We start from the raw sequence: 27,887 nt of genomic DNA on the forward strand, positions 1-27,887 counted from the left end.
ACACTTCTTAACTGACCTAGTAGCATTTTGAGTGCCCAAACTCAATCTATCTATTTAAAATCTGTCTGTTGAAAAAATTGCATTTCTAATTTTTTTAATCATTTTTTGAGCATTCTGAAAACAGGTATTAGCAACTAATTGTATATACATTAATGCATTACTAATGACTATGAATCACTGTAAGTTACGATAAATTATGATAAATTATACATTTTCAGCATCATTACTCCAATCTTCATTATTATCAATGGTTGTGCTGCTTCATATTTTTCTGTAAACCTTGATGTGTGTGTGCTTGTGTGTATATTAGACCAATAGAAAGTTTAAAAGGACAGCATTTGCAGTTAAAAGTTTACATACACCTTGCGGAATCTGCAAAATGTTAATTATTAAAATAAGAGGGATCATTCAAAATGCTTGTTATTTGTTTTCCATGAGTCCTGAAAAGTTAACCTGCCTGCTGTTCTTCAGGTCTCACAAATTATTTGGTTTTTCAGCATTTTTGTGTATTTGGACCCTTTCCAACAATGACTGTATGATTTTGAGAGCCATCTTTTTACACTGAGGACAACATTAGTTAACATTAATGAGGGACTCATTAACAACTGTTACAGAAGGGTCATACACTCACTGATGAGCCGGGGGGGTGAAAATTTTTGAACATAATGGAGATGTGTACATTTTTCTTATTTTACCTAAATATCATACTTTTTTTTAATTTAGTACTGCCCTTCAGAAGCTACAGAAGCAAGATACTTACATGTTTCCCAGAAGACAAAATAAGTTAAATTTACACTGATCTTCAAATTCAAGAAGTTTTTTTTTTCTTCTGGAGCATCAGTGAGCGTTTGAACCTTCTGTATTAGTTGCATATGAGTCCCTCAGTTGTCCTCAGTGTGAAAAGATGGATCTCACAATCATACAGTCATTGTTGGAAAGGGTTCAAATACACAAAAATGCTGAAAAACCAAAGAATGTATGGGACCTGAATGATTTTTCTGAAGAACAGCAGGCAGTTTAACTGCTCAGGGCTATCACTAAACAAAAAAACAAAAACAAAAAAACACAGCTGTGGATCATTCAGGTAACTACACAGTATTAAGAATCAAGCGTATGTAAACTTTTGAACCAGGCCATTTTTAGAAATTCAACTATTATTTTGTCTTGTGGACTATATGTAAACATCTTTTATGTGAAATATCTTATTCAGGTCAGTACTAAATAAAAAATAACATGCATTTTTATGATCCCTCTTATTTTGGCAAAATAATGACATTGAATTGACTTCAACTGTATTTAAAATAGACTTAAACATTATATAAACATCATAAATGGCTTTACTGCACTTTGCTGAACAGAAGTATATAAGGGTTTATTATAATCATAATAATATGCTAGGCATTTGGTAACACTTTTTATGAAATTAAACATTAATGCAGTATCGCCACATAAAATATATTTCCCATTCATAGTGATGGACAGATGTGGAAAAACATCTGAAATATTTTTATACAGTTGAAGGAGGTTTTATTCCTGTGTGTGCTTGGCTGTGGCGTTCATGCCATATTCCGCCATTTATAATTTGACATTTCAGCCGTTATTTGGAAAATGTTGGAGTTGGTGGAGAAACTGGATGATTAGTGAAGCCCATCTGAAGTTGCCAAATTACTCCATCATTTTGATGTTAAGAAAATATTCTGCACAAGAAGCCACTGATTGCTACATATGAAGGCCAGCCATCTTTCCATCTGTCACAATCGCTCCCAAAATAGCCTTCAACCTGCTGCAGAAGCACATAAATCACTTCTTCTCGGAAGAGCCTTCTCATGTGCTCTTGGCTCTTGTGCGTCATTTTTATTTGGAAGAAGTTTTGAAATAATGCTAGTTTCTGAATGATGTACTTTTAAAACGTTCTCTGGATTGGAACAAATTAGGGTGTCCTGCCATCTGTGACCAGGAGGAGGCGCCATTGTATATATATTGCTCCTGCATATACATATAAATAAACTACATGTCTAACATATCCAAAAATTTATAAGTTTTCCAGACATCCTTGTCTTAACAATATAACTTATAGCTTATCACATTTTTTGTTACGTTTGTTAAGTTAGTTTCGGCCTTGCAACAGTCGTTCAGCATCATTTGGAACAAAATTTGTCTAAAAAGACAAAATTTGTGTAAAATGTATGTGTCTAATACATTTTTTTTATTCACACTTTAGTTTGGGGACCAATTCTCTCTATTAACTAAGTATTACCTATGACTTTTGTCTCAATAAACTCCTAATTTTCTGCTTATTAATAGTTAGTAAGGTAGTTGTTAAGTTTAAGTATGGTTAAGTGATCTAAAATATGGTCATGCAGAATAAGACATTAATATCCCTGATAGCACACATACATCTCAGAGACGTCTTTGTGATGTGCTTTTACATCTGGAAGACATTTTTAGAGTGTTTTAGTAATGGGTCGTTTTTGAACGATTCGTTCATTTTGAACAAATCTTTTATATTCGAATCTTCGGGTTTGTGGAGTCGTTCGTTCGTGTAATGGGGCTGTCACGTGACTAACGAATGACTCGAACCCGAAGACTCGAGAGATGAGATAATCAATTCTCTTTCTGGCTCACACTGCTTTGTTAAGCTTATACGGCTGTCACGTGATGAACAAACTACTCAAACCCGAAAACCTGTCAGATAAGAGGTGAGGTGAGCTAATAATATAAAGGCCCAGGTCTTGTTTGTAGTGTGATCAACGATAGTGTAAGCAGTAGATGTGTTAGGGAAGTAGCACGTAACATTTGTATTATATTTTGCTAAAATGAACAAAATGACTCGCAAAAAGATTTGTTCATTTTCCTGAACGAGTCTCCGAGGTCCGAGTCAGTGAAATGATCCGAACTTCCCATCACTAGAGTGTTTGCTCATCTGCGATACATCTCTAGGATGTTTCCTGTCAGATGTCAAATAGACATTTAGAAAATGTCTTTAAGATGTTTATGAATTAGAATGTATGCAAAACTGACATCTTAAAGACGTTTATCAGATGTTTGTACACAGCAGATGCTTTGTAGATAAAGTGATCTTTAAAACCTCTAGCTGATGTACGTATGCCATCTGTAATGTGCTCTATAAGTATTAATAAACAGCCAATATGCTAGTAGTATGCATGCTAGTAAGCAACTAGTTAATAGTGTAAATTAGTCTTTAAAATAAAGTGTTACCACTTTTTTTAATGAACTGTCACGCTACAGTTGTGCTGTCGGACTAAGTATTGACATTACTGTGATTAACAGTGATATTCAGTTTGAATGTCTGTGCTGTTATTTAAAATGATAAAAACGAAAATTTCACATCACTGCAAACCTGGAATGGAAGCATGTTAGTAACCAAACAGCTTTGGAGACCAGTGACTTCAAATGTATTGAGACATTAAGACATTTCTTCGAATCTCTCTCAAAACCCTCTATAAACGCATGGGTGTTTGTGAGTTGTGATGGTAAATGCCGTGTGCAGCAGCGGTAACTGTGCGTCTCCAGCTACAGCATTGTGACTGCCTGTGTGGTTGTCATGGAAACCAGCAGGCGGAGCAGTTGAAGAGATTCTCATGAAGCACAGTGAGGGCGTCTGCCATCATAAAACACAACTCCACTTCACAGCAGACTTACAGTCCCTCCTTTTATGGATGTAGAAACTGCTGGTCAGTGAAAAGGAAGTTTAAAAAGGTCCTCGGGTCTCATATATAATTTTGCTGTAACTCAACTGTTGAAAGAACAAAGTAGATGTTGGATGATGGGTTGCTTGGAGAATATACAGGTTGTTCTGTACATTTCTGCTGGAGACTGTGGAGGTTAATAATAAGCTGCTTACCGACAGAAACGAGAATGATATTCTTGCCAAGACGTTGCCATGCAGTCGCTGTGATGTTCGGAGTGATTTCTAGTGCTCTGCTATGCAGATTTAGGGTGTTCTGGGTGGTTACCAGAGTTGGCTAGTAACTAATTACAGGTGATCTGGATTACGTAATCAGATTCCAAAAATTAAATGCTTGCAATTAAAGGAGAAGTCCACTTCCAAATCAAAGATTCACATATTATGTACTCACCCCCTTGTCATCCAAGATGTTCATGTCTTTCTTTCTTCAGTCTTAAAGAAATTATGTTTTTTGAGGAAAACATTTCAGGGTTTTTCTCCATATAATGGACTGATATGGTGCCCTGATTTTGATCTTCCAAAATGCAGTTTAAATACATCGATTTATATACTTTTTGATGGCAAATGCTCATCTTGTCTTACTCTGTCTGAACTCAGTTTTCCGGTTCATGACAGTTAGGGTATGTCGAAAAACTCCCATATGATATTTTCCCTCAACTTCAAAAATCGTCCTATATCGCTGTTTTACCTTTCTTGCTAAGGGTGTTTGATCTTTGCATGTTCACTTTGCAAAGACTGTGTTGGTACTTCTGCAGTGATGTAGGATGATTTTGAAATGATTTTTGAAGTTGAGGGAGAAAATACGATTGGAGTTTTTCGACCCTAACTGTCTTGAGCCAGAATAGGAGAGAGTTAAAGGAGAGAAAGGCAAGATGAACGTTTGAGATCAAAAAGTATTTAAATTGTATTGTTTTAATGAAAATAACCAATCATTTTGCTAGATAAGACCTTCTTTCTCAGCTGGGATCAATTATAACCACATTTGGGATCGTTTGAAGCCGCATTTAAACTGCATTTTGGAAGTTCAAACTTACAGGCACTATAGAAGTCCATTATATAGAGAGAAATCTTAAAATGTTTTCCTCAAGAAACATAATTTCTTTATGACTGAAGAAAGAAAGACATCTTGGATGACAAGTGGGTGAGTATATTATCTGTAAATATTTGTTCTGGAAGTGAACTACTCCTTTATTATTAACTAAGATCACTAAATGCCTTAAGAGTATTTTTCATACTTAGTTCATGTTAACTAACTAATGGTAACAAATGTAACCTTATTGTGAAATGGTACCACCAAAATTAAGTGGATTTTGACCTGTTTATCGATCATTAACCATAAGATGAAAAATTATTGTGCATCCAGTGAGAAACTATCAGAGATGAGACTATTGTAGGTGTCTGACTGTTGTTGCAGAGCTTCAGCTCCACTGACACAGCAGAAACACACTGAGATACACTGAGAGAGAAAGGAGGAGCATTTGTGTGTCGTCACCTGCCGTCACTGTGAATAGGTTCCTCCTCTGCTCATCTCTCTCGCATCCTCAAACACGCTCAGACCTTCCAGTCCAGCAAACCGCTTCTCTCTCTCTCTCTCTCTCTCTCACACACACACACACACAGCCGCAAGCGAACGACTGTAATCCATTGATTTGCTCACCACACCAGCGTATGCAGAGCAGGAGCAAAGAGAACAAAATCTGTACCGCTGTTATGCAGCACTACATATTTCCTCTCCTCCTCATCCTCGGGGTGAGGAATGGACTCGGGACCCCTCTGACATCGAGCCCCGGCTCTACCGAGGCCCCCACCGTGCCGCCGGACCCTTGCGAGGGCAGACCCTGTCTGAACGGGGGCGTCTGTAGTCGGGTGGGAGAGATGGAGGAGAGTCAGAGCACACAGATGCAGGCTGACTTCTGGGCTTATACGTGCATCTGCGGCCAGGGCTTCACTGGACAGAACTGTGAGGTGAGAGCGTGTGTTTGTGCACAAATCCATCGCATGTCTCTGGGCATATTGTGGGAGCTGTGTTGATGTGAATAAACGATCATAATCGTGTGTCTGTCAAAGGTCTGTAGGAGCTCATGTGCTGTCGGTGAGATGTGAAGGAGAGTGCTGCGTTGCTGTGGCAACAGCTAGGAGAAGAGGAGAGGCGGCTCTGAGTGTGTGTGTGTGTGTGTGTGTGTGTGTTAGAGGTAACATTCACAGCATAACTGTAGGTTTTGCTGTTAGATATGCATGTCTGTGGTGTATTACTGCACAAACACATCAAAAATGATTTTCAGTCTATCACCTTTTTGATTTATATTGCAAGTATGCAGTGCTGACCTCCTTGCATGTGTTCTGTTTTATAACAAACCACTACGGGACACTGAGGCTTTCTGTGATGGGTGATGCAAGCTTTATTTGAACCTCTAGTCAGGTGCACTATGGTGTGATGATGGTCCAATTTTGATCTTAAAAAAAAAAGTTCTTTATATATTTCATGTTTTCCAGAAATCTAACAATTTATTTGCAAAATTGCATAAAATGTTTATTACTGGCTTGGGTAATGTTTTTTCTCTCTTTGTAAGAATAAACCTTTGTAAAATGTATTAGTATCATGCTTAAATCAACTAGACATTTTAGAATTTTTATAGAATTCATATTTTAGAATTTATTAGAAGCAAATTATTTTTATTATTTATTTGTTTGTTATTTTAATGTTATAATATTTTTATATGTTATATGTAATGTTATAAAATATTTTTTTACAGATCTAAATGTTACTTGTTTTAACAGTAAGTTTTAATAACATACTTGCTTTAATAATATAATTTAATATTTAATTTTCAATATTAATATATTTATATAGAATTCAATAATATTAAATTCAGTATTTAGTAATATTCAAGTTATATTTTATATAATCTTAATCTTATGCAATTTTGCCTCTACAGTATATATATATATATATATATATATATATAAAACCCTTAAACTTGTTTTTTTTTCACCTATTTTATTTTTCATTTTTTAGTTATGCTGAAGCCTTAAAATAACCAAAACTGCATAAACTAAAACTAATAGATTAAAATTAATAAATATTTAGACATTTTACAAAAAAAAAAAAAAAAAAAAAAAAAAAAAAAAACTAATAAAAAATGTAAAAACACAGTGAAATTAACTACACATTTAACTAGAACAAACACACTGAAAATTCAGAATATTACCAAAGCTATAATAGCATATTAGTGATACTTTATTTCATTTATGTTTTTTTGCAGTTCATGCTCATAGATACTTAAATGCCATTAGGGAAAGGGTGAAGGCCTTTGTTTTAAAGTATTAGCCACAGATTTGTTGTTTAGTGGCTGTAGACCCACATCAGAGTTAATACTCTAATGGGAACAAAGCCTGAATGTGAGTAGCACAGCTAGACACAATTAGGGCTTCTGACCTAAATAGCACCAAAAGCTTTACTGGATCCAGAACAGAGATCCACAGAAGAGCCGTCTCTCCGTGTGCACATGCATATTCACCGGACAACAGGTGGCACTCCTGAAGTTGTGTGAGGCTGCATCTCATTTGAGTTTGCATGCCGGTCTCGTCTACTCTCAAGTGTGAAGAAGATGCATCTTTCTGCATCACGGTGTGCTGTCCTTTCCTCAACCTTAGTTAAAGCTTGTGTCTAAACCTGTGTCCCGTGACGTCATGCTGCTCATTTACATCTCCCCCAGTGCAGTTAGAAAGGTTGCTGCTGCATGATTGGTCTATACACTGGCAAGATTCACCGTGATTGGTCGAAGAGGCTTGAAGTCACTGTGATGTCACTCAGTGTTCCATTTCCCCGGGCAAGGCTGGTGTTCTTCAGTCACCCTGTAATGAGACAGCCATTTTTCCGAACTTCATTAACTGCTGCTGATGTGCCTGGATGTGTGTGATGCAGCAGAATCACATATTTGATGAAATAATGACTTTTTGTAAACACTGAGGAAGAGATGAACTGGAATGATTTGATGTAATAAGTCAGCAGCCTTTTTGCCCTTGAAGAGCTCACTTAACCTCTTCACCAGTATCTGACGCAGAGTGATTGTGTATGAGTCACCTGTCCTTTCCGAGAACTCGTGTTTAGAAGCTAGGTTGGACTGAGAAGGAGAAGGATGCATCTGTTTTTGTACGTGCACAGTTACTTATTTACTACAGTAGGTGGATGCATACTTAGAAACCGTAGATCTGTTTGCTGGCCATATCACCAGGGATGCTTATTTTAAGGGTCGTCCTGTTTTTCCGTCTCTCCTCTTTGGTCTTTTGGCTTTGATTCCAGCTTGTTAAGCAGCAATAGGGAATTCATTAATATTAAAGAGAGAGCTTGACTGACCATTGTTTCTACAAAGCTTTCATCTTTGAAAATTAAAGATTCACATACAGGCGCACCAGCTGTATGTTTGGGGAGATATTTAGCAGATATTAATGATTAATGACAACATTGCTCTTTTCCATTCAAAGAAAGTGCACAAAAAGCACCATAAAAGTAGTCCAGATAACTTGTGTGCTGTATTGTTTCTGAAGTCTTGCGCAATGGCTTTGTTTGAGGAACAAGATCTTGAAGAACCAGACTTAAATGTCTACAAATAAGAAAGAGATCTGAAAGGCAATTTCTCAAAATATCTTCCTCCATTGAAGAAAGCCATACGGAATTGGAAAGACTTTAGTATGAAAGCTCTTTCTGCCACTATGTTTCTCAGAATTGTGTGATATATGCTTGAGATTCTGATTTTGTTTTTCTCAGAATTGCGAGATACAAACTCTGAGTTATAAAGTCAGAAATGCATTGCAATATATAAACTTGAGGTTCTGAATTTTTTTTTGCAGAATTGCGATGTATAAACTTGAGATTTTAACCTTTTTCTTAGAATTGTGAGATACAAACTCTGCAAGTTATTAATTCAAAAATGCATGATATAAACTCGAGATTCTAACTTTTTTCTCAGAATTGCGAGATACAAACTTTGAGAGTTATAAAGTCAGAAATGCGTGATATAAACTTGAGATTCTGAAATTTTTTCTAAGAATTGCAGTATGTAAATTTGAGATTCTATTTTTTTTCTCAGAATTTCGAGATACAAACTGAGTTATAAAGGCAGAAATGTGTGATATAAACTTGAGATTCTGACTTTTTTCTCAGAATTGCAATATATAAACTTGAGATTCTAACTTTTTTCTCAGAATTGCGAGATACATACTCTGAGTTATAAAGTCAGAAATGCATGATATAAACTTGAGATTCTGACTGTTTTCTCAAAATTGTGATATATAAACTTCAAATTCTGACTTTTTCTCAAAATTGCAAGATACAAACTGCAAGTTATAAAGTCAGAAATGTATAATATAAACTTGGGATTCTGACATTTTATTCTAAGAATTGCAATATATAAACTTGAGATTGTAACTTTTTTTCTCAAAGTTGTGAGATACAAGCTCTGCAAGTTATAAAGTCAGAAATGCGTGATATAAACTTGAGAATCTGACATTTTTTCTAAGAATTGCAACAATAAACTTGAAATTTGAAGCACTGTATTTAAGATTCTGACTTCTTTTTCTGGATGGCAAGATACAAACTCTGTGAGTTATAAATTCAGAATTGCGTGATATAAACTTCAGACTTTTTCTTAGAATTGCGAGACACTAACAAAGAAATTGCTAGAAAAGTCTGAATTTTATTTCTCACAGTTCTGACTTTATTTCTCGCAATTGTGTGTTTATATAGCAACTGTGAGTTTATGTCTTGTAATTCAGAGAAAAAAGTGAGAATTTTAAGATAAATGTCACAATTACCTTTTTTTATTTTTTATTCAGTAGCGTAAACTGGCTTCTATATATTAGGATTAGTACAGACAGGCTTTTATTTTAAGTTGTGAGATACAAACTCTGCAAGTTATAAAGTCAGAAATGCGTGATATAAACTTGAGAATCTGACATTTTTTCTAACAATTGCAACAATAAACTTGAAATTCTTCTTGAAGTTTTTCTAAGAATTGCAATATATAAACTTGAGATACTGAATTATTTTTCACAGAATTGTGAGATATAAACTGTGAGTTATAAAGGCAGAAATGTGTGATATAAACTTGAGATTCTGACTTTTTTCTCCAAATTGTGAGATGCAAACTGCGAGTTACAAAGTCAGAAATGCATGAGATAAACTTAAGACTTTTTTTCTCAGAATTGCTAGATACAAACTCTGCAAATTGTCAAAATTGCATGATATACAGTGCTCCTTGAAAGTTTGTGAACCCCTGTAGAATGTTCTATATTTCTACATAAATATGACCAAAAAGTTCATCAGAGTTTTGAAAATTGACAAAGAAAACCCAGTTAAACAAATTAGATAAAAATATATACTTTGTCATTTATTTATTATGAAAAATGATCCAGCGTTAAATATTTGTGAGGTGCAAAGCTATGTAAACCTCTAGGATTAGCAGTTAATTTGAAGGTGAAATTAGAGTCTATTTGTTCAGAAGTGTTTTCAGTCAATAGGATGACAATTAGGTGTCAGTTTATGCCCTGTTTTATTTAAAGAACCGGGTTCTATTGAAGTCTGATCATGTTTGTGAAAGTGAATCATGGCACAAACAAAGGAGATCTCTGAGGACCTCAGAAAATCAGGCTGAAAAAGGTTACAAAACCATCTCTAAAGAGTTTGGACTTCACAAATCCACCGTCAGACAGATTGTGTACAAATGGATGAAATTCTACACCACAGTTACCCTCCCCAGAAGTGGTCGACCAACAAAGATCACTCCAAAGCAAGATGTATAATAGTTTCCAAGGTCGCAAAGAACCCCAGGATAACTTCTAAGCAACTAAAGGCCTTTCTCACATTGGTTAATGTTGAAGTTCATGAGTCCATCATCAGGAGGACAATGAACCACCATGGTGTGCATGGCAGGGTTGCAAAGAGAAAGCCACAACTCTCCAAAAAACACTGCTGCCTGTCTGCAGTTTGATAAAGATCATGTGGACAAGTCAGAAGGCTATTGGAGAAATGTTTTGTGGACAGATGAGACCAAAATATAACTTTTGGTTTAAATAAAAAATGTGTTATGTTTGGAGAAAGAAAAACACTGCATTCCAGCATAAGAAGAACCTTATCCCATCTGTGTAACATGGTAGTGGTATTATCATGGTTTGGGCCTGTTTTGCTGCATCTGGGCCAGCACACATTGCCATCATTAAATGGAACAATAAATTCTGAATTATACCAGCAAATTCTAAAGCAAAATGTCAGGACATCTGTCCATGAACTAAAATCTAAAGAGAAAGTGGGTCATGCAGCAAAATAACGACCTCAAGCGCACAAGTCATTCTACCAAAAAATGGTTAAACAAGAACAAAGGGAATGTTTTGGAACGGCTGAGTCAAAGTCCGGACCTTAATTCAATTAAAATGTTGTGGAAGGACCTGAAGCAAGCAGTTCTTAGGAGGAAACCCACCAACAACACAGGGTTCAAGTGTTTCTGTAATAAAGAATGGGCTAAAATTCCTACAAGTTGTTGTGCAGGACTGATCGGCAATTACAAAAAAACGTTCTGCAGTTTTTGCTTCAAAAAGGGGACACAGCAGATGCTGAAAGCAAAGATTCACATACTTTTGCACCTTGCAAATATTTAACACTGGATCATTTTTCTCAATAACTAAATGACAAAGTATGTATTTTTGTCTGTTTGATTGGATTCTCTTTGTCAACTTTAAGGACTTGTGTGAAAATCTGATGTTTTGCGTTATATTTATGCAGCAATACAGAAAATTCTAAAGGGTTCACAAACTTCCAAGAAGCACTGTATGATTCTGACTTCTTTTTCTGGATGGCAAGATACAAACTCTGTGAGTTATAAATTCAGAATTGCGTGATATAAACTTCAGACTTTTTTCTTAGAATTGCGAGACACTAACAAAGAAATTGCTAGAAAAGTCTAAATTTTATTTCTCACAGTTCTGACTTTCTTTCTCGCAATTGTGTGTTTATATGGCAACTGTGAGTTTATGTCTTGTAATTAAGAGAAAAAAGTCAGAATTTTAAGATAAATGTCACAATTACCTTTTTTATTTTTTATTCAGTAGCGTAAACTGGCTTCTGTATATTTCGATTAGTACAGACAGGCTTTTATTTTGAGTAAACCAACCCTTTAACTTCCTCCCCATGCTTCTCAGTATGTAATGTTAAAAATAATTTGTTTCTAGAAAATCCTATTAAACAGATGCCAAGAATCCTGTGTAGATCCAACAAGCATGCATTACCGGTACGGTAAGACGAACTTCACATACTAAGAGCTTCTGGGAAAGTAGCTATTTGTTATAATAATGGTGAATGTGGAACATTGATCTCGTCTATTTAGTCTGCCTCGTTTAAAAACACAAGTCCATTTTTCAGAAGAACCTTTAATTTGGCAACCCTTCTGCACTGATGTGGCCTCATCTTGCTGGTTAATTGGTAGCACATCTGCTCTTTCTACCTGCCTTTCAGAATGTGCTGCATTAGTAATTGTCATTGCCAGTGATGTCTGGCTTCGAGTGCATGTGCGTGTGTTATTATGTAGCCGTGACATTGAATAAAATTGCGTTCTGCATTAAAACCCCAGAGAAAGATTTTTCCACTTCTGCATCAGATGCGCTAATGAGTTGATTCTCATTTCGTTCGACCTTTAATGTAAGCAAACATGAATCCTTTGTGGCCCATGGTGGTGTAAACAGTTTTATTCTGATGCAACTCCAAGTATTTGTATTTCCCTATTAACTGTGTCTTCCATCTGCAGGCTGGTTAGTATTCATTCAGGCCATCCTCTGATGTTTAGTGGCTATGAGCCAATCACACTTTCATTTCCATTTCATACCTGGCCCTTTGATGATATTAATACTGTATGAGTGCGAGCTATGCTTGAAAGACACATAAATCATAAAATCATAAATGAAAACTCTTCCTTTTCTCAAAGAAAACTGGAGAATTCATTAATTCATAATCATTATACAATTGAATGGTGAGGGATGAACTGTCACACTCAGTCTCTCTCACTTTCTCTATTAATAGTCACATGGCGGTGGGTTTTCAGGCTGACTGTGTGTGTGTGTGTGTGTGTTTTAGAAACATTTTGTTCTTTCTGTGCTCTTTCCTGAACACACAAACGTGCACACAGACACATTGTTCTTTTTGAGTGGATTTGGGATTACGCTTTTGAGAAAGTGCCATGCTGTCCAGGTCAGTGGGAACGGCACAAATACATAATTACCTGAATAAACAACAATAAAAGTGTCATGGGTGCAAGACACTCCAACCTCACTTGAACACAACTCTCAGAATAGTATACTGACCCACCTATTAACGTGTTGCACAGCTGTGAATGGGATATTTAACAGATCTGGGACCATATGTGACCCAAACCTGATTTAAAGATATTGTGTGACTACACTGCTGTGAAAACATTGGATTTGTGCCACACATAAGCAATAAATTGGTTTGGCACCATTTTCATCCTAGTATATAAAATGAAATCCTAAATGAAAATTCTGAATTACGTGTAATTCAAAATAAATCCTAAATAAGATACCTGAAAAAGTCCTAACATGTAGTTTAATAAACATTTTGATAACACTTTAGAATAGAAAACACATATTTACTGATAACTAAGAATTTTCCCTGAACAAACTCTTAATTTGCTGCTTATTAATAGTTAGTAAGGTAGTTTAAGGTATGGGGTAGGATTAAGGGATTTTAAATATGATAATGCAGAATAAGGAGTTAAAGGAGAACTCTACTTCCAGAACAACCATTCACAAATAATTTACCTACCCCCTTGTCGTCCAAGATGTTCATGTCTTTCTGTCTTCAGTCGTGAAGAAAGCTTGTGTAGCACAGGCTCTGGGATGTGCGTTCATGACACTACGTACTATTAAATCACGTCGAAAGGTCACACGAAACGTAGGCGGAACTACAGACCCAGTGTTTACAAAGTGAACGTGCAAAGACTAAGAAAATGCAAGTAAGTCAAACGCTGTTTACAAACAAAAAGCTACAACATTGTCAGACAATTCTGAAGTTGTAGGAGTTTTTTTGCCATTCTCTACCTTTTTGAGCCGGAGTACACAGATGATGAACTTTGAGACCTTTGAGTCTCGTTCAGCAAAATGAACAAAACATTTTTTTGAGTCATTTCGTTCATTGTAGCAAAATATAAAAAAATGTTACGTGTTACTTCCCTAACACATCTACTGCTTACACAAACGTTGATCACACTACAAACAAGACAAAACTATAATGCTATAAGAAACAGAAAGTAGTCTATGATTAGTCACCTCACCTCTTATCTGACAAGTTTTCGGGTTTGAGTCGTTCGTTCATCACGTGCAGCCCCATAAGATGAACGAACGACTCGAAAAACCCGAAGACTCGAAACAGATGAACTAATTCCAGTACAGAACCTAATTGGGTGTTGCGCATGCGAATCACTCCCTGAGATGACTCGTTCTTCTCAAGTCACATTAAAGATTTGTTCAAAATGAAGGAAACGACCCATGACTAATTCGTAGTATCGTGGATGCGCATCCCAGAGCCTGTGCTACACAAAAATTGTTTGTAATATTTTAACATAATAATATATTATTAATATAGTAATATATTACATTTAAAAATTTTGTGTGTGCATGTGTGTGTGTATTAGAAAGCAGAATTAAAATATTCCTTATTGTTTTTATTTAAATATTTTTTTAAAGTCATAACTCAAAATCATAAAACTTTACTGAAAAGAGAAGTCCACTTCTAGAACAAAATTTTACAGAAAATGTACTCACCCCCTTGTCATCCAAGATGTTCATGTCTTTCTTTCTTCAGTCGTAAAGAAATTACATTTTTTGAGGAAAACATTTTTTATTTTTCCCCATATAATTGAATGATATGGTGCCCCGAGTTTGAACTTCCAAAATGCAGTTTAAAGCAGCTTCAAACGATCCCAAATGTGGTTGTAAATGATCCCAGCTGAGAAAGAACGGTCTTATCTAGCGAAACGATCAGTTATTTTCATTAAAACAAATACAATTTCAATACTTTTAAATCTTAAACGTCTTGTCTTGCTCTCGTTGAACTCTGTGTATTCTGGCTCAAGACAGTTAGGGTATGTTGAAAAACTCGTATTTTCTCCCTCAACTTAAAAAATTATTTCAAAATCATCCTACATCACTGCAGAAGTACTGACCCAGTCTTTGCAAAGTGAGCATTGAAAGAAGATCAAACACCCTTAACAAAAAAGGTAAAACAGCGATATAGGATGATTTTGAAGGAGAACATGAGATGGGAATTTTTCGACATACCCTAACTGTCATGAACCGGAAAACTGAGTTCAGACAGAGTAAGACAAGATGAGCATTTGACATTAAAAAGTATATAAATTGTATTATTATTATGAAAATAACCAATTGTTTCGCTAGATAAGACCCTTCATCCTCGACTGGGATCATTTGCAACCGCATCTGGGATCGTTTGAAACCGCATTTAAACTGCATTTTGGAAGTGCAAACTCGGGGCACAATAGAAGTCCACTATATGAAGAAAAATGCTGAAATGTTGTCCTCAAAAAACATAATTTCTTTACGACTGAAGAAAGAAAGACATGAACATCTTGGATGGCAAGGGGGTGAGTACATTATCTGTAAATCTTTGTTCTGGAAGTGAACTTCTCCTTTAAGTTTTAACATATACTTTATGAATAAGGAAGACAATCTCAGCCTTTTCAAGCTTGTGACTGTGAGTTGTTATTCAGACATTTCAGTGTGATTTGGTAGCAATGTGACCTTTAAAAATAGGGAAAGAGACTAAGTGAAGGAGCCCTTTGCTGCAAGCTGAAGCATAGCTAACCTTTTGGGTTTTTGAAAGGTTTTTGAAATACTTTCTTTAATCACAGTGAAAGAAAATTAAACATTGTCTCTATAGGATAAACACCAGCTCAGGCAGTGGAGGTCTTGGGTAGACACCAGCCCACAGCTCGTTATTTTAAAGGAGGCTCTCTGGTAAAATCAGATGGAAGAATACAAAGGTCAGGGATGTGTTGATGTCAGTGAGAGCGAGTCTGGTGAGATACCTTGAGATGAAAATTGGAGAGAGATTGATGCTGTAAATGCTTTATCCATCTCTTCTCACTTTGAAGGTCTTTTTCTCACTTATGACCTTTTCTTCTTCCCACACTATTGCTGCTTCCACCCTGCCTCGTTCTCATTGTAGACCTCTTGGTCTTTTTAATTTTCTCCTTCAGTATACTGTACGTCACTTCTGTAGGACTAAATTTCCTTAAATTTCCTTAAAGGGACAGTTCACCCAGATGTGAAAATTCTATCATTATTTATTCACCTTGTTCCAAACCTGAATGTGTTTCTATTCTTGTGTTGAACACAAATTATATTTTGAAATTTGTTGGTAGCCATTTACTTCCACAGTATTTTCCATTGAAGTCAATGGAAGTCAACTGAACTATTCATTCAAAGTCAAACACTGAAATGCGTTAATATTAGTGCTGTCAAAATTAGCACGTTAACACAGGTGATTAATTTCTCCAGTTTAACTGCGTCAGAAATATTTAACGCAGGAGCGGAGTCACCCCACTCACAACTGCTGCTTCAGTCTTTTTTTTTTTTTTTTTTTTTTTTTTTTTTTTTTTGAAGTATTGCATTTATTTAGATGCAGAACATCTTTACGACCACATCAAACATGAGACGTTTCAGACACACGCTCCAACTTCACCTCAGCACTAGTTGCTAGTCAAACGAGTGCAGGAAAAGGTACTGTGCTCGTAGCACACCGACAAGCACTGTAGCCTGTATCATTTCATATCAAAGCATTAAAGAAACTAAGTTCACGCATTGTCTTAGTTATGTCAACAGTTATGTCAAAAGTCATGAAGTTAGGCGATTAAAGCTGCCTTAAAATTGTGCATGCATGTAATATTTGTAATGAGTCAGATTTAAGAACATGTCTCTGAAATGGTTTTCAAAACTGTCCTGACGCACCCCAGTATTGTCTCCTTCATCTTACACACCTGATTCAACTCGTAAAGCTCATTACTAGAGACTTCAAGACCAGTAGAAAGTCAGAAAAGGTAAAGAGAGTTGTGAGCAAATATGATGCGTGTCTGATCAACGTCATGTTCAGCAGTGGCATCTCTTGAAGCAATAGCAGGTAAATAATATAATAACCCAGCTGCTGTGATGTCTGTTAATCAAAGTACAAAAGAAAAAAGAGGAGTTCAATAACTTTTGTATCTAAATATGGCATTTATTATAATAGGTTTATGTGTAGATTGTTTGAAGTTCACTTAACCCTCTGGTTGTGTTCGGGTCAAATTGACCCGAAAGAGATTTTCTTTTCCCCGAAAATACTAGTTATGACATTGGACTCAAACTTACTGACTTTGTTCACACAGGGTATAAGTGCTTCTCTGAATTTTTTTTTTTTTTTTTTTCGAATTTTCTGTGGGTTCGGATTTTTTGTAGGTTTTATTTCACCTAGTCACACTTGCGGTGTTCCCGGTCAAAAATGACTGGACTCCAAACAACTGCTTATAAATCTGTTATTATGCTATATTATCACTAAAGACTGGATTCAATCTTTTTGTCAACTTGTTTTCTTTCATTTAGGACTGGATTTGTGTTTCTATTTGCTAGGGATGTGACGAGATCTCGTGGCACGTGATCTCATGACGATATCCTTGCAAAACATTTTGCGGTGTTTACATTTTAGGTGCACGATTAATCCTTAAAGTATGGAGATCTTCAAACACCCACATGATCTTATTCCTGAATGGGATTCTCAGTTTATCCAGAATCATGAAGGTCTTGTTTAAATGTTGTTTATTACTGCATATAATTCATTAAAATGGAAGTTTAATTTCAGAAAGTTCAAAATGCACCTACATTTTTTTTTGCATTTTGCCTTATTTAGTTGAATAAAAGACTATTTTCCCTATATATTTCATCATTGAGGATTTCTTAAGAAAAGTTTAAAAATCTCGTCTCGTTCTCATGAACCCAGTCTCGTGTCTCGTCTCGTCTTGTTGGATAAGTGTCTCGTCACACCCCTACTATTTGCATCTGATTAATCGTAGGCCTCATTTTTCTGAAAGAAGGTACCTCGTTTTTTGAGTGAAAAAATATTTTTTTATGAATAATATGAGATAAAAAATTGTGAGAATTTGCATTGTGTATCACACTAGTGTCCTTTAATGTTTAATAAGGAAGTTTGCTTTTAAATGCTTTTATTTTGTACAAAATTGCAAAAAGTCACACTTGTTCCCGGTCAAAAATGGACTCGAAAACAACTGCCTATAAATCTGTCATTATGTTATATCAGGGTTGGCGAACGTCGGTCCTGGAGAGCCGCAGCCCTGCATAGTTTTGTTTCAACCCTAATCAAACGCACCTGAACAAGCTAATCAAGGTCTGAAGGGTTACTAGAAATCAACAGGCAGGTGAGTTTTAATTAGGGTTGGAGCTGAATTCTGCAGGGCTGCAGCTCTCCAGGACCAGAGTTTGCCATCCCTGTGCTATATTATCACCAAATATTGGATTTCATTTTTTTGTCAACTTGTTTTCTTTCATTTAGGGCTGTTTTTGTGTTTCTATTTGCATCTGATTAATCGTAAGCCTCATTGATCTGAAAGTAGGCAAAACTGTACAAAACTGCACAAAGTCACTCTTGTGGTGTTCCAGGTCAAAAATGACCGGACTCCAAACGAGGTACCTACTCTCAGATAAATGAGGCCTACGATTAATCAGATGCAAATAGAAACACAAAACCAGTCCTAAATGAAAGACAACAAGTTGACAAAAAGAATGAATTTTTGACTGGGAACACCACAAGTGTGACAGGAATCCAAACACAACCAGGGGGTTAAATTAGGAAGGTGCAGTGTTTTTGAGTATAATAAATGTTAAAATTGCTAGCTCTCAATTATACTGTAATGTTGAATGGCTATAGTCAATGGTTAAATATGGGGGGAAAAAAAAATTATGGAGACATCAGTAGTACTGGTATCAGTGATACTGGCCTTCAGTCGGATTCCATTAAACAAATATTAAAAATATACTGTCTTTATGTTGTGTCTATTATTTGGTTGTGTACATTATTTGAAGATTGAATGTGAAATTATTGCAATATATAAGTATATTTAAAAACTTTAATGTTAGGTGGGATTAATCAATTTCAGAAAAAAATGTGTGCTTAATTATTTTTTTTTTTTTTAATTGATTGAAAGCGCTAGTTAATATATTTGTTATCAATGAATAGTAATTTATTTACAAATGGTAAATCAGTATTAAAGGAGAAGTTTGCTTTCAGAACAAAAATTTACAGATAATGTACTCACCCCCTTGTCATCCAAGATGTTCATGTCTTTCTTTCTCCAGTTGTAAAGAAATTGTTTTTTGAAGGAAAATATTTCAGAATTTCTCTCCATATAGTGGACTTCTATGTTGCCTGCTAGTTTGAACTTCCAAAATACAGTTTAAATGCAGTTTCGAAGGGCTCTAAACGATCCTAGCTGAGGAAGAAGAGTCTTATCTAGTGAAATAGTTATTTTCTAAAAAATTTGTTTACAATTTATAAACTTTTTAACCTCAAATGCTCATCTTATCTAGCGCTGTGTGAACTCAATCTCATTTTCTTCTCCAACTTCAAAATCATCCTACATTACTGTTTTACCCTTTCTTTCTTTTTTTTTTTGTAAAGGGTTTTTAATCTTCTGTATGTAGGAACGATTTTGAAGAAAATGAGATGGAAGTTTTTTAGACGTCCCCTAACTGTCATTACCAGAAAAAAAAAGTTCAGAGTTCACACAGAGCTAGACAAGATGAGCATTTGAGGTTAAAAAGTATATAAATTGTCAATTTAAAAAAAAAAATAAATAAATAACTGATCGTTTCACTAGATAAGACCCTTCTTCCTAGGCTAGGATTGTTTAGAGCTCTTTGAAGCTGCATTTAAACTACATTTTGGAAGTTTAAACTCACGGGCACCATAGAAGTCCACTATATGGTGAGAAATCCTGAAATGTTTTCCTCAAAAAACATAATTTCTTTATGACTGAAGAAAGAAAGACATGAACATCTTGGATGACAAGGTGGTGAGTAAATCATCTGTAAATTTTTGTTCTGGAAATGAACTTTTCCTTTAACATGAGCAGCATGAGCAAAAATCCTGTCTTAACAATGCATGATTGTTTGGTTAGAGAATTATGTGTATATAGGTTAATTATCAGCACAGGCCTGTGACCCAATTATTGGAACAACCCACCAGTAGAGAACCACTGATTTAGAGCAGCAGGAAAAAACAACTTATTGATTCTTGATTCATGGAATAAAACCTGTCACTATCCATTAGTTTTAAAAATAGTGTCAATTTTTAAATGAATCATATTTGTTCTGAACACAAATGTATCATGACACTTCTAAAACCACCTGTACTGACCATAACTCTTTGTGTGGATTAATATATATGTATCTATACCTATTTATACATGTTAAAATCTATGAATCAACTGTTACAGGTGTCAAAGCTCAAGTAAACGTAATAAACAGTGACACTGCAGATTCACCTACAACAGCATTTAGGCACAAAATAGCAATTCAGATGATTCTATAGTTTTTTTTTTAATTAGTGGACTGATGTGAAAATGTAATTGTGGCTAGTGAGATCAAGAAGAGCTTCTAACATGCAGCCCTCAACATGTGCAGTGGAAGCAGTGTAGTGCACTTCAGATGTGCCTCTGTGATTGCCAGTAAGTTGATTAGCTTAATAACTGGTCTCAAGGGACAGATGTGAAGAAGGACACGATATCTCATGTTCTGCAGCCTAAAAGAGCTTAGTTATGCTTTATTTACTCCATAATTGTTTACAGTTGATGGATTTTCAACCCAGACTTATTTGAAAACGTGCTTTTACCTACATTTCTGCAACATACCTACATGGAATTCGCTACAGTTTCCAGCTGAAATAAACACTAGCTGTAAAACAACATTAACGGTATTCCTTTTCATACAAATTATGATTACGGGGCAGATTATTGATTATATATTAGATATTTTTGTCCGATTGCACAATGCTGTTATGACCTCAACACACTTTTTTATCATAGTGCATGATTTGTAAACTAAAATATTTTGAATGTTTGAACCAGCTTCATAGTTTTGGCTTTTCCAATGTAGCAAACTTGCTTGTTAGCGCACCTGGTACAGCATTAGACTTGTGATACGAAGGATTCGGTACAAGTCCTGGAAACACAAATCTTGATAAAAGAGCTCAGCAAGCTAAAATGGCATTTTTGCATGAGCAAAATCTGTTTTTTTTTTAATGCTATCGGTTAGGTTTAGGGTCGAGTTTAACATAAGTGGCACGTCATTTGCAAATGTAATAGAGCATTAACCTTTTAGTGCCACTTAATGAACATTTCACTTCTGAATACGTTCAACAACCATTGTAATAAAACATTGCCAGATGTCACTTGAACCTCACTGGGAATTTCACTTTTAAAGTGGCACAGAACTTGCAAGAAGCAACATAATATTATTTTGAAGACAGACATTTTGCCACAGGCATGTTTTTCCAATGAGGTCTGTAGACTTTACAGCATAGTAATTTGTGATGTAACATTTTAATGTGTAATGTACAATAATTACTAACATGTGTTTGCTTGATAATGTTGATTCAGTTGATTTAGTATTACAGAAAAAAATCATTATATACAAGGAGAATTTATTTTCACTCAGCCATATGTTGTTGGTATTTATGAAGTATAAATAGCTTACAGATGAACATATGCACAAATATGGCACATATAAGGCCTACTTTATCTCGTCTGGAAAGAAGGCATGTCCCTGCCAAAGGAAATGGAGCATAATTAGAGTAATTGGATCAGTATCACTACATAATCGTGAGATAAAGGAATTAGCACTGTAGATTTTGGTGCAGGTGTTCCTGCGGGGAGAGCGGGACGGCTCTATTGCTATTGTTCTTATATATAATGGTGCTCTTCTGTGGTTTCAGTATATTAATTGCTCTCAGTTCTTATTCTTCAGGCCAAGCGATTGTTAGTCGATAGATGTTTGCCTGAAACTAAAGCTGAATCATTCTGTGTGACTGGAGCAATTTAAAATGTTTGATAAAATGATGCAGTTTTCATCTCTCATTCGTGTTGTTTTTATTGGGTGCAGTTTTTTGCAGATCCATGCGCCAGCAGCCCCTGTCTCCATGGCAACTGTAGCCAAGACAGCGAGGGGGATGGGTTTGCGTGCGAGTGCAGTGAGGGTTACAGCGGTGTCCGGTGTGACCTGCCTACTTTGACCTTTGACCTGTCCGAGTCCACCTGGGACCTCGCAGAGAGCCTTGAACCAGAACACGCCACGCCTGCCACACCTGCGACCACCACTCAAGTGTTTCAGCCAACCACAGTCCCCACCACTACTCAAGCTCCGCCCACCCTGGAGCCGTGGCAACCCAGACAAGGTCAAAAAGTGGTGGAGATACTGTGGGAGGATCAACAGGTGAGCAGGTGTGCGTTTGCATGCATAAAGTGTGCGGTTGTATAAGCGTGATGTGTCATGACAGTTGGGTCCGGTCTGGGAGGCAGAATTGCTCCTGAGTAGCTTATTTGTGTGGGTGTGTGTTGTAGATTACTGATGAAGCCGAATGTGTAAGTACCGCAGGAGGTGAGTCTGCCGGAATGATGACTGTTTCCATGGAGGTCGCAGAGGAAACAGCTGTGAAGTAAGAAACTTCCTTGTGTCCTATTTTTTAAGGATATAATAAATATAATTAGTTTTCTTTTTGTGGCATATATGGATATTTCAAGCCATGAACTACTACAAAATATAATACAAATAATTTAAAAATATAAAAATAATATATAAAACTGATCAAAAAACAAATGTAACACATAATTTCAAAGAACTTGATCAGATGATCAAGTGATGAATTGGTTTTTACAGATGATTTTTGGCCAACATAACACATAAATATGTTTTAAATGATATAAATTAACAGTTAATAATTAAAGTAAAAATAAAATATAATGAAATAAGAATAATGAAAAAGTAATAAATTATTAATAACTTACTAATGAATATTACCATATTAAAACATAATATAATACGTACATAAATTATAATTATAAAAAAATTATACATTTAAACCACGGCTACACTTTTGGAGTACACTGATAATATTTCCAAATAATTCCAAAGTACTGTCCAGATGATTTGTGATTTGGGGCAACATTACAGATAAATAAAGTGTTGAATATATATATATATATATATATATATATATTCAGTAATTTCACATTCAATCTTTAAATTAATGTAGAATCAACATAAAGGCAGATATACTATGTCTTTAATTGAGAGCTGTCAGTATTAACATTTATTAGACTTTCAAAAATAACAGCTTCAAATTTAAGTAAACCTAAAACAATCTTCATATAAACCCTTTTATTTATTTACCTGTGCCCTTCAGCAAGTAGGAAATATGCAGAAATATTATATATATATATATATATATATATATATATATACACTTATCAACAAAACATAGCTAAATTAAAACATAATATTATAAAATACATAATACATCAGTAAATTATATATTTTAAATACAACCACACTTCTGGAGTACGTTGATAATTTTACCATGTAATTTACTTTTCATATGAGTTTTGGCCAACATAAAAATAAGTATAGATTTTTAACCATATGAATTCTTAAAAAGCTTTAATATACTAAATTATTAAATACATTTAATATGATTTATATATTATAGTAAATATTTAATGTAATCAATTATTAATGACACTTATTAATAAAATATTACTATATTAAAATATATTATAAAATATAAAACAAAATGTATTAAGCACTGACATGTATTGAAAAATAATAGTAAAAGTCAAAACATATCTTGTTAACTTGTTACCTTTGTACAGTTCACTACATCATTTTCCTGTCTTTAGTTCATTGACGTGACATGTGATTGATTTTTGATGAGAATTCTCTCTTTGTGTAGGTTGGTGGGTAATGTGAGTGGCTCGGCTGTACTGTGGCGTGTCGGTGAGGCTGGTTATGAGCAGTGCTCTGTTGCGGATGGTACAATCATGTGGTTTCAGCAGAGCTCAGATGGCCTGGTGCTTCCTGACCAGTCCCTGCCATTCGGACACAACTACTTCATCAGTAAGTGTGTATGTGCCTGCAACATGGAGAAATTGTTACATACATTGTGTGTGTTCATATATATATATATAAATATATGTGCGTGTGTGTGTTTGTGTGTATGACTTTGCCTTTGAAACATCCTTGGACATAATGTCTATTTCCAACTTGTTTGCAATTCAGAATTTTTCCAGACACATTGATGAGTGTTGCGAGTCTTTTATTTGACCCTGTCTGGTTCTGTGAGCCAAACAATGTCTGTCCTTGAGGCATTGCAGTGTGTGTGTATGTGTATGTGTGCGTGTGTGCGCACATGTCTGTTTATCTGTGTGTGTTTATGTCTGAGAGGTAAAAAGAAGATGCTGTTGTTGTCATAGCAGATGTTATAAAATATCAGGAGCTGAACCTAAAAGGAAATTTTGTTTTGTCGGTTTATAGCTGCGTAAAACCTATGTATCTATTTACAATATTATTAAAATGTAATGACATGGATTTGTAGGGCCCTATGAAATCCGTTTTATTTTTCCAAATTCCATTTTTTTCTGGATTCCGTTTTTCCCGTTTTAATTTTTTTGGTTGAATTAAATTTTATTAATCAAAGAGCATGTCTAATTAATTAAAACCATGAAACTTATACAATTTCACATCAACTTAATAAAGGTTTAACAAAAATGACATGTTTAGGGCCCTATGAAATGCTCACCATATGTTTTATTGTTATCAAATTCTGTGTTTTAGCATGTCTAATTATTTAAATGCATACTTAGTTTATTCAAATTTATTCTTAAATTAGCCTGAAAGGTTTTTTACCCTCAGAAATTCTGTGTTGTGTATTTAAATGTTCTGGTTATCAAATGAAGGCATAAAACATTACTTGCATTTATCTTTTAATTATTGAAAATTAAGCCAAAAACTGACTTTTATTTTGACGGGTTGCTGTGTCTACCTTTACATTTCTGTGAGTATGTGATATAATGCAATTTTTCCTAAAATGGAACGGTCAAATGCTCATGAAGTGACTCTAAGCAGATAATGTTCATGTATTTATGTCCTCATTTAGTGAGACGACAGACCGTGAGTGTCACACACGCTTCAGCGTGTGTAGTAAACAAAACTGCTGGTCTGCTCCATTCTCCATGCTACAACAGAGACACACAGAACATGCATATTTACAGATATTAGTTCATATTGTGCTTTGATTTAAGTGTAATGACCTACTTTTGATTAATTTATTAAAAAAATCCGTGTCATTCTGCGTTATTCAGTGAATTCCGTTTTTATGACGGGATTCTGCGATTCCGTCCGCGTTTTCCACACTGCGGAAATCATAGGGCCATAGATTTGTTTTGTGTAATAAATGTGTACAATATGGCTGTGTGTGTATCTTTCTATCAATATATATGTATATATATATATATATATATATATATATATACTTTAGAGGCTCTGAATCTGAAGATATATATATATATGATTAAATTATTAAAAAGTTTAAATATAGTAATGAATTATTAAGAAGAGTTAGCATAATACAATTAATATAATAAATAAAATGAATATAAATAATTTTTTAAAATATAATATATAAATAATATGTAAAAAAAAAAAAAAAAAAAAAGGTAGAAAATCTCTTTATTCTCTATTACAAATGTCGACTTTTCTGTTTATCTCTCTCTGTGTAGGTGTTCTGCACATTGGTGCACCCTCTGGTCCAGAAGTCACTTTGAGGCTGCATCTCAATGTAAAAACTAATAACTGTATGGAGCCCGGCATTGGATTCAGTGACCCACAGTGCTCCGGGAAAGGAAAATGTATCACCCAGTCCTCTGTGGTAATGACTTCAGATCATAATAAGAGTTATGTGTTCTCATAGTTTCTCTTTTTAGAGAACTGAAAGGCCAATATTACAACCCTGAATATATATCTGTGCTGTTGTTTTTCTCTCCAGAGCGTTGATATACAGTAATAGTTATCTTTATTTAGTTTGTGTTTTCTGTCCAGAGTATATGTGAGCATTTGATGATGTGTGTTCAAATGTGAATCACAGGACACATTTTACTGCCAGTGTGATGATGGATACTCTGGGATCTTCTGTGAGGAGTTTGACGCATGTCACCTGAAGCCCTGTGAGAACAACGGCACCTGTACTGACCTCAGACAGAGAGATGAAGGACAAAACTACACCTGTACCTGCCAGCCAGGTGTGTGAGATTGTGTGTGTGTGGGTCATTGGAAATGCGTGTCCACTTGCTGAATTACTACTGATAGAATTAACATCTTTTCCATTTGATTGTATTTTAAACTGTAATTTATTTGTCTGATGTCAGCCTGAATTTTCAGTATCATTACCCCAGTCTTCAGTGTCATATGATCCTTCAGAAATCATCCTAAAATGATTATTTGCTAATTATTATCAATAATGAAAACGGTTGTGCTACTTAATATTTTTGTAGAAATCGTGATACATTTCTTTTCAAATTTTTACGTTTTTTTAAAAACCAAAACTAATGCTAATTACTTATACACTATAACTGATGTCCAGAAACAATATTTATTTCATGTTTTACTTCTGTTTTTGTTTGATTTTATCTTCATATCAGAACAATAAAAACATAACGTTTTTTTTTATAACAACCAGCAGCAGCAGCCATAAAATAATATTAACAACAGGTGAACTAAATTAACATAGTTGGGAGTCTATCAGCTTTGCACAGTTGTAATGATTCATTTTTGATGAATAGAAAGTTCAAAAGAATAGCATTATTAGTGTTGCTGTAAAATTCTCTTTCTCTAGTTCTACATAAACATCAAAAACCATTCACCTGCTTTATTTAAATATATTCAAAATATTATCATGAAATAGTTCTGAGTACTTGCATAACAGGAATCTAGCAAAAAGCAACGTTCTTTTGTGTAGATATGTGTGTGCTGTCTTGTGTCTGTTTATGTGAATAATGGAGGTTAACCTTGGGCAGAGCTTCAGTGCTCTGAAGATGCTTTAAATGGAAAGATAGGGCAGAGGAAGTAAATGGGAAATGAAGAACAAAAGAAAGGTTGCGCAAGAGACATTGAAGGTCAGGGATTTGTTCCTTTGATCATGTAAATTAAGATTATTTTAAACCTGTTATTTAAGCCTTCCAGAAGAAACAACTAGGCTTTTTTAAGAAATCTTGTCATGGACATGCTGATTGCAAGGCATATATCTGTTCAGGTCTAGTGGAAGGCACGCAAGCACACAAACAAACATGTTTACCGTTCCGTCCATTTTTGTAAGAGGATTATGGAGAACACAGGAGGGCATAAATGATGTTAATTAGGAGTGTTGTACGAAAAGCAGCCAACCTGCTTTGGCCGACTGATTCTAGTTGGTTTATAACTGAAGGCTTTGTTCAATTTTTCTCTTTTTTTTTTCTTCACTATTTTTTTCTGAAGGAAATGAACAGATTTTGTTTACTGTGAGCTATTTGTGTGAGTGATTCAGGTTTTATCAACATTACAAGGACCAAATGTTCTCTCAAGGATAGTACAAACCTGAAATCACTGACAACCTAATGAGGAAAAGAGCTTAATAAACATACTAAATAATGTCTAAATGAAAAAGTTAAAAATGCAAAAAGTTTTTGGGGATGCTCAATATAAAAACAGTAGAAATCAAAGAAAAGTTCCAAATATGTTTGCTTGTGTATTAGAGATTGACTAATACAGCTTTTGCCTATTGTTTGCATATTTATATGTCTGTAAAATGATATGCAAAATTGATATTTATTTAATGTCTTACTTTAAAAATCATGCAAACACAACTTAATTATTAAAAATAAATGTGTTTTTCAATTTAGATGTGTTCAGAACTGATTTTACAAATACAATATTAGATTAAATAATTATCAGTCACTTAAACCAATTATCGACTGATCTCTAATTTGTATGATACATTATAATAGATTTTTTTTTTTTTAATTCAGAT

General features: G+C 34.9%; 1 protein-coding gene across 1 annotated transcript in view; it reads left to right on the forward strand.

The window, feature by feature from the left end:
• The first annotated feature begins 5,232 nt into the window (after nucleotides 1-5,232).
• The window catches only part of dner (delta/notch-like EGF repeat containing), a 41,529-nt gene continuing 18,874 nt past the window's right edge, over nucleotides 5,233-27,887 (forward strand). Inside the window, exons 1-6 of the mRNA XM_051134604.1 lie at nucleotides 5,233-5,674; nucleotides 21,935-22,264; nucleotides 22,393-22,487; nucleotides 23,781-23,944; nucleotides 25,606-25,754; nucleotides 25,971-26,124. Of these exons, the coding sequence (XP_050990561.1) occupies nucleotides 5,378-5,674; nucleotides 21,935-22,264; nucleotides 22,393-22,487; nucleotides 23,781-23,944; nucleotides 25,606-25,754; nucleotides 25,971-26,124 (1,189 nt within the window). The 5' untranslated portion in view covers nucleotides 5,233-5,377. The remainder of the gene's footprint in view (nucleotides 5,675-21,934; nucleotides 22,265-22,392; nucleotides 22,488-23,780; nucleotides 23,945-25,605; nucleotides 25,755-25,970; nucleotides 26,125-27,887) is intronic.

Source organism: Labeo rohita, chromosome 18, assembly GCF_022985175.1.
Source record: "Labeo rohita strain BAU-BD-2019 chromosome 18, IGBB_LRoh.1.0, whole genome shotgun sequence".
Lineage (NCBI taxonomy): Eukaryota > Metazoa > Chordata > Actinopteri > Cypriniformes > Cyprinidae > Labeo > Labeo rohita.